This window comes from Crocuta crocuta, unplaced genomic scaffold (genome assembly GCF_008692635.1).
Source record: "Crocuta crocuta isolate KB4526 unplaced genomic scaffold, BGI_CrCroc_1.0 scaffold554, whole genome shotgun sequence".
NCBI lineage: Eukaryota > Metazoa > Chordata > Mammalia > Carnivora > Hyaenidae > Crocuta > Crocuta crocuta.
Window position 1 is genome coordinate 27,737 of NW_027532171.1, and position 8,272 is coordinate 36,008.

The 8,272-nt window shown below is 40.4% G+C and overlaps 1 protein-coding gene across 1 annotated transcript in view; it reads right to left on the bottom strand.

The window, feature by feature from the left end:
- Positions 1-3,228: 3,228 nt before the first annotated feature.
- Positions 3,229-8,272, bottom strand: part of ZNF81 (zinc finger protein 81) — an 84,391-nt gene continuing 79,347 nt past the window's right edge. Inside the window, exon 5 of the mRNA XM_077776912.1 lies at positions 3,229-6,100. Coding sequence (XP_077633038.1) covers positions 4,395-6,100 — 1,706 coding nt within the window. The 3' untranslated portion in view covers positions 3,229-4,394. The remainder of the gene's footprint in view (positions 6,101-8,272) is intronic.

Genomic DNA, 8,272 nt, shown 5'->3' on the forward strand with positions numbered 1-8,272 from the left:
GTGGGCTTGATCAGGGTTGGATGGCCACTATAGCTTCATTTGCATGTCTGGTAGATGAAAATCTGGTTGGTGTAGTGTACCTTAACTGGGATGGTTCATTTCTGTTCCATCACTGCTCCATGAAGTCTCTCATCATCTAATAGCACAACCCTTGGCCTTAGGATTCCAAAGAGGAGCAAGAGTGGGCAAACCTCAATGTGTAAGCACTTCTCAAATCTCTACTTGCTTCATATTTGCTAATGTACCATTGGCCAAAGAAATGGCCAGCCCAATTACAAGGGTTGGAGAAAGAGACTCTCGATGGGTGAAGTAGAAGAGTCAAATTGAAAGGAAGGCATATATTCTGATCATAGTGGCCAAAGGAGACCATCTAGACTTCTGGCTTCTGCCTAGAATATAGACAACTATAAAGAGCGTAGCTCCCACTCTTACAATAAGAAAAAATATGGGCAGTCTACAAAATCATAACTTTTCTTGAACTCATCAGAGAACTAAGATCATGGAGCAATCAACTAGCTTATATATAAGATAAGTGCCTCGAGGGAGACACAAAGTTGTCCCTGGGTCACCTGTGGCAAAGCAAGGAGGAGGGTGGATCCACCATACCAGCAGTTAAAATTTCAGCAAGAAGTTTTAATGAAGTTCTAAAGGCTGAGTGTGGGATAGTATGAGAATATAGAAACATTGAGGGCTGGAGACCTAAGGGTAGTTGGGCTTCTCTTGCAGGCTCTTCCCCACAGACCTCCACCGGATGCTCACAAGAAATAATGGGGGTAGGGAAAGAGACTGGAGAAAGCCTCTCTCAGGGGTGTAGGCCTGCAAGGGGAAAGTTTGCTGATACAGAAATGGCATGAAGCCCCAATGAGACCCTACTTCCCTAATGAACAAAAGCCTTATGCCACTTAAGGGGAAGTGATGCAAACCCTGTTGTTCCCAGGACACAGGTGCAGATGCACCTGTGGCGAAAGAAAAAAGGAAAAAAAACCCAAAACAAACCAACTTCCATTCTTGGGGGCAGGGCAGTTAGTCATCCTAAGATCAGACCATTAAAGGTGTTTTACCAATGGGGAGGTGCAGGATCACTGAAAAAGCCCCACCCTCGAGACCTAGGAATACAGGGCCTGCCTAAAACTAGGATTGGTTCAGAACAACTCCTGCCCCCTACTGGTCGGGTCACTAAGACTCAAATAATAACAGCAGTCTACTACTGAGGGAGAGACAAGGGAATGGAGAGAGATCCTCCCTGAGATGCAGGCACACAGGAAAGGCTTAAAGGCAAGGGTGGTGTAAAAGTATTGAGAAAAATTATCTGGAAAACCAGTGCCTACCTTAAGCCCAAGGTAATACTAGAGAAATTTGAAGTCTATGGTGCAATGAAGATAACCACAGAAACAACAAAACCTAAATCCAGCCCAAATTTTGACTAGATGGACCCCCTCTCCCCCTCTATTGATTTATTAAAAGCAGCCATGATTATTTCCACGAACAAATATTANGCAAGAATAAATAATCTGCTGTTAAGAGACAGAGCAATAAAAAAAACAATCCAGACTCAGCTGACCCAGTTAATACTGTCAAATAGGAAATTTAAAATAACAATGATTAATATATTAGAGAGGATGGTGGGAAGTGTAAACAACAGGTATGAACAGATGGGGAATTTCAGCAGAAAAATGAAAACTCTAAGAGCCAAATGGAAATGCTAGAAATAAAAAGAAAACACAACTGAGATGAAGAATGCCCTTCATGGGTTCATCAGCAGACTTAATAGAAGTAGGGGTAAAACAGATCTAACAGGGAAGGGGTTAAAATTAGTGAACTTGAACATAGGTTAATAGAAATTATCCCAACTGAAACACAAAGCAAAATAAAGATTGTAAAGGGACACACATACAGGGATGGTAGAACTTTGTAACATTTTTCTATCTAACACTATCTTCTGGTCACTATATATCACACCATGCAAAATATGTTCACCCTCATTCCAAGACCTCCAAATGTCTCATCCCAAATTATGGCATCAAATCCAGGACCTCAAGTCTTCTGTATCAGGTTCAGATGTGGCTGAAGCTTCCTGNACACACACACACACACACACACACACACACACACGTAAGATAGGGACTGGAGAACTGCAATAGATACTCTCACTTAAAAGAAGGGAGGAACAAGAGGCACAGAGGCACATATTAGTCACTGTTCCATAACAATCTTGAAATCCCACAGAGCAAACGTTGTCAGGTCTCCCTGCTCCAGGGGAAGATGTTTCTTGACTGGGTCACAGTTCTACCTGGGAATAGCTTCCCAGTCCATTTTAACATATTGTTCTTGGGTCTTCTTTCTGAGACATCCTTCTTTTCTCATAAGAAATGGCAGCTGAGTAACTTTCTCTGTTTGCTTCATGTTCATAGAAGTTAGAGAAAGTAGTCCATTCATTTTGGACTGTTTCAATTCCTGTGAGTGCAACCTGGAGGTAATAAAGCTCTATTAGAAACTTTATAGGTGTTCTATGAATCTGGTTTGTATTTACTTCCATGCCCCAAATGCCACACTGACATTCTTTTTAAGACAGGCCCCTTCTCTACTTCATCAATGTGTCAGAGTACTGGACGATGTCGTCAAGTTTTTAGAAGCCATATGGTTTAGCTGAAAGTCTCCCAAACACCAACTTAAATATTTCACACATTTTAACAAAGGGTCTTATAGCCACACCCATGATTTGATCTCTACCCTGAGGCCATTTTTTCACCTTGAGAATATTTTGATGGCCTGAAAGATTGGAGATGTGAGAAATAGTTATTTTCCAACCCAGAAAGTCCTGGCTTTTTATAGATTTCTTCTGAATTCTGCTTGCAAACGGAAGAGTTATTTCCTTAGTTCATCTCTTTTTTTACCTTACCATATGCAGCTAAAAAGCAGCCAATTGGTATTTCCAACATTCTGTTGGAAATCTCCTTAGCCAGATCCACAAGTTCATCTGGTATATTCTCTATCTTCTCACAGAGCATGGCGAATGTTTTGCTCTTCTTTTCCTTAGTAAATAACATAAGCTGCCATCTTTTTCAGCCTTTCTTAACAGTTTTCCTCATTGTTTTTCCATCCTCCACCTGCTGTTCAGGCCCAAAGCTAATGCCACATGTCTTATGTTTTGGTACAATACCCCCCCACAAGCATACACTTTTAGGTATTAGCATTTTCTGTGCAACAAACTACCAAAAACTTAGCGGCTTAAGACAAGAACCATTTTATTTATCCCATAATTCTGGTTGGCTGGGCTAACTGTATGGCTCTTTTGGTGTGGGCCAGTTTGGCTGGGGCTGGAGGTTGAGGAAGGCCTCACTCTCATGTCTGGCAGTTGGTCTAAGAGGCCTCATCTGTGCTGGCTCCTCTCTGTTCCATGTGGTTTCTCACCCTCCAGCTAGGTACTCTTGAGTTTCTTCACAGGAAGATCTCAGAATTCCAAAAAGCAGCAAGAGAAGATAAGCCTCCAGGCAGACTTTTCTCCAGCCTCTTCTTGAATCTCTTTGCCAATGGACCTTGGCCAAAGCAAATCCCATGGCCAAGCTGAGAGTCAAGGAGTAGACAGAGCTCTACCTCTTAGTAAAAGAAAAAAAAGAGTAACATTGCAGAAGGGTGGACATAAATGGATGAGAGAGGTCTGTGGCTATTTTGCATTGTACCACAATGAAAGAGGATAAAAACAGAATGTTGTGGAAACCAACATGGAAATGAATGATAGGATTATATTTATGTGTTCATGTAAGAGTATATCTCCAGATATGGGCCTACATAAAACTATAGTGACATTAAAACTGTGGATTTGCGGGAGGATTCAATAGGAAATATATTTGACAGACACAATTATTTTAAATTCAAAAAAGAATTTCAATTCAATTATTCCTTCTGTTGTGCAATGTGTTCTGCCACAAACACCCTACAGAACTGAGCGTAGGTCTACACATCAAATACATTATTTTGTTGTTCTTCCTTTCATTTTGTTGCCACTTTAAATTGCTTAATAAAACACAGTAAACATGAGTGTCATTTACATAAATTTGCTCATTCCATCTATAAGGAATTTGACAACAATCTGCCTTATCACACTTTCTACAGGAGGGCTTTACCTAATGCATCAAATTGACAGCATTTTCCCCAAACTGACAGGATTCGATTCTATTTTGTGAAGCCTTGCAAATATGAAAAGTCCCCTTGAATCAATGCATTCTTAGACGGTCTCTTGAATAGTTTTTCTCATCTCAGGTGAGAGAGTCTGACAAAAGCTTTTTATCATGCAGTGTGTTCATGTAGGGTCTGTCTTGGATAGGTTTCATAATACACACGTAGACCTGACTTTTGTGATAAAGCTTTCTCGTTTTTAAGAAACAGGGTTACTTTCATGTATGAATATTGCGATGCATACTCAGAACTGACTTCTGAGTGAAGCCCTTTCCACAGTCACTGCATTTATAGGGTTTCTCTCCAGTATGAATTGTCTGGTGTTTATTGAAATTTGACCTGTCAGTGAAGGCCTTCCCACATTCAGCACACATGTATGGTTTCTCTCCTGTGTGGATTCGCTGATGAACTTTGAGATGTGGTTTCTTGGAGAAGGATTTCTCACACTCAGGACATTTATAAGGCTTCTCTGTCGTATGAATTCTCTGATGTGTAATTAACTCCGACTTCTGGATGAAGGCTCTGCCACAGTCGGCACAAACATAGGGTTTCTCTCCAGTATGAATGGTCTGGTGTTTATTGAAATTTGACCGGTCAGTGAAGGCCTTTCCACATTCAGCGCATATATAAGACTTCTCTCCAGTATGAGATTTCTGGTGAGTATTGAGATTTGATCTGTTGGTAAAGGCCTTCCCGCATTCAGAGCATATATAGGGTTTCTCTCCTGTGTGAATTCGCTTATGCATCTGAAGTTGTGATTTAGAAGGGAAAGACTTCCCACAGTCACTGCATTCATAAGGCTTCTCTCCAGTATGAATTCTTTGATGGGCAATCAAGTGTGCCTTCTGGATGAAGGCCTGCCCACATTCAGTACATATATAAGATCTCTCTCCTGTGTGAATTCGCTGATGCATCCTGAGTGTTGATTTTTGGGTAAAGGCTTTCCCACACTCACTGCATTTGTGGTGTCTCTCCCCAGTATGAATTTTCTGGTGCACATTGAGGGCTGAGTTCAGGGAGAAGCCTTTCCCACATTCACTGCATTCATAGAGTTTTTCTCCAGTATGAGTGGTCTGATGCCTAAGTAGAGATGACACCTGGAAAAATGATTTTCCACATTCACTGCACTTATAGGGTTTTTCTCTAGTATGAGTTTTCTTATGCATAATTAATTCTGAATTCTGGATGAATGCCTTCCCACAGTCAGGACATACATACAGTTTTTCATCTCTATGAACTCTCAGATATATACTGAGTAGTGGCTTCTGTGGAAAAACATTCACACATTTGCCAAGTTCGTGAGGTTTTTCCACAGTATGGAGTCTCTGGGGTGCAAAGAGGTGTGGCTTCTGGGTGAAGATCTTCCCAAACTCAGTACACATATCTGCTTTCTCCCCAGCAGGAAATTTCAGATTGTGACTGAATGCTTGTTTAAGGCTGAGGACTTTTCCACGCTGACTACTTTCACAGAGTTGCTCTCCTGTAGGAGTATTTGCAAGGCTAGTGTAAGAGCTCTGAGTGAAAACTTGACCACGTCCAGTATTTTTATCAAAGTTTTTCGTTGCAGTGTTTTTACTCGGAGTGTGCAAGTCTAAATTCTGCTTAAAACTCTTTCCAAATGAGTCACATTTATGGGGCCTTTTCTGTGAAGGAATACAATTTGGGCTTGAAGGCACAAATTTTCCATTGTCTTTATATTCAAACTCCCACTCTGTATTCAATATTTTCTTATTGATGAAAACAGCATGACTCAGAGGTTTGCTCTGTTTTTCCTGATATCGTTTTATCTGTTCAGAATCTGGCCACAGTTCTTCTAAAATGGAATACAATGAATCATCTCTTGTATCTTCCTCCTCCATTTCACTATGAAATGAACCTTTTCCAGAAATTCTTTTTTGTGGGGTCTTAATCCCAAACCTCGCATCTAAAAAGAAAAAGAAAAAGCAAAATTGACACAAAGAATAGATAGCAAGGTATTAAAAGGTACAAATAAGCTAATCCAAATTGAACACAGGGAAACCAGTGCGTACGATGATGATAATTACAGTGATAACAAGAAATACACATATAGCACGTATTATGTGCCAAGTTCCTGCATAACACTTAGGATGTTCCAAGCATTGTTCTAAGAAATACACGCACACACACTGGGGCATCTGGGTGGCTTAGCTGGTTAAGCGTCTGACTTCAGCTAAGGTTATGATCTTGTGGCTCACAAGTTCAAGCCCCACGTCAAGCTCTGTGCTGACCGCTTGGATCCTGGAGGCTGCTTTGGATTCTGTGTGTGTGTGTCTCTCTCTCCGCCCTTCCCCCACTCGCACTCTCTCTCTTTCTCTCAAAAGATAAACGTTAAAAAAGGAAAAAGGAAAAAAAAAAGAAACACAGACTCACTCACTCACTCACTCACTCAATCCTTTCAAAAGCCCTTTGAGGGGTTTTCTATTATAAGGTATTTCTATTATTATCTATCTATCGTAGATAAGGAATGTGAAGCTCAGAATGGTTATATGTGTAATTTGCCCTAAAACATAAGATATTAAGTGTTGGAGATTGGAGTTCAACAGAAGCAATCTGGCTCTATTTTGGTAGGATGCTTGGACGTAAAGTAGGGTGGACTGAAGATTAAAAAGACAAATGTTTTAAGGGAAAATATCTGTGGAGAGACTAGGTTTGGAGGGGGTGATTCGGAGTCTAATTCCTCATTAGCTTATGATTCTAAATCTTCACTAATCTTGTTCCTTTTTGCTTATTAGCAACAAGACCAAATTAATGTGATCAAAAAACCAATTTAATTTGCCAACACAGTAGATACTGAAAGTTCTCATTACAAGGAAAAAAAAACACCTTTTTTTTTGGTATCTTTATACAATGGGTTTTAACTAAACTTATTGTGCTGATCATTTACAATGCATTTAAGTTAGATCATGATGCAGTAGCCCTTAAACCTATACAGTGATGTACGTCAATCTCCATAAAACTGAGGAAAACTTACTCATGCCTATAGGAAAAAGACTGGGGTCACAGCCATCCTGGCCTGTATAAACAATAAACAGATATCTATGCTCCAACTCTCCATCTAGGTGTAATTGTTTTCTTGGACCTAAAATCATACATATCTAACAAGAAGCATAAAATCAGAGAGAAAAACAGCTATCTCTGGTAGACTGAAAGCTGTCCATTAGAACCTATTTCACCACTCTTTTGCAATAACAGGGAAGTAGCCAGCCATGTGGCCGCTCAGTCATATAACATTTCTCAGCCTCCTTTGAAAACTGGTGTGGCCATGTGACAACGCTCTCATCAACAGAACATGACAGAATATGATGGCTGCCACTTTCAAGCCAGATCACTAAGACAGTAGGCATGTTTTCTCTATACTCTCTTCTGTCTTCTTGCTAACTAAAAACTGGACTTGGTAACAACATAGATACAAATGTGCAGATGCTACACACACACACACACACACACACACACACACACACACACATAAGAGATGGCAGGGTTATGTAATGGAAGGAACCTGGATTCCTGAATAAACATGAGCAACAAGGTTCCCCAAAGGGCTGTGATATTAGCAACTTTATCCGAGAGAGGAATAAAATTCTTCGGTATTTAAGTCACTTTACCTTATATTTGCTTTATTACTGCAGATAAGCTTTAACATAATTAACATACTATTTTCACCCAAAGTGGGAGTCAGAAATGTTTCCATGACCAGTATAGTGCATGAGACATATGAGATTCTTGATGATTTTAAAATAGAAAAATTAGGGGCACCTGGGTGGCTCAGTTGGTTAAGCGTCCGACTTTGGCTCAGGTCATGATCTCGCTGCTTCGGGGTTCGAGCCCCGCATCGGGCTCTGTGCTGACAGCTAGCTCAGAGCCTGGAGCCTGCTTCAGATTCTGTGTCTCCCTCTCTCTCTGACCCTCCCCTGCTCATGCTGTCTCTATCTCTCTCTCTCTCAAAAATAAGTAAAACATTAAAAAAAAATAGAAAAATTATACATTATTTCCTCAGCAAGAGATTTTAGATTGTGAGAATGCACTGAGTCATCTGATTCAGTTTTCCCTTGTTGGTCACTTTGATACTGTATTC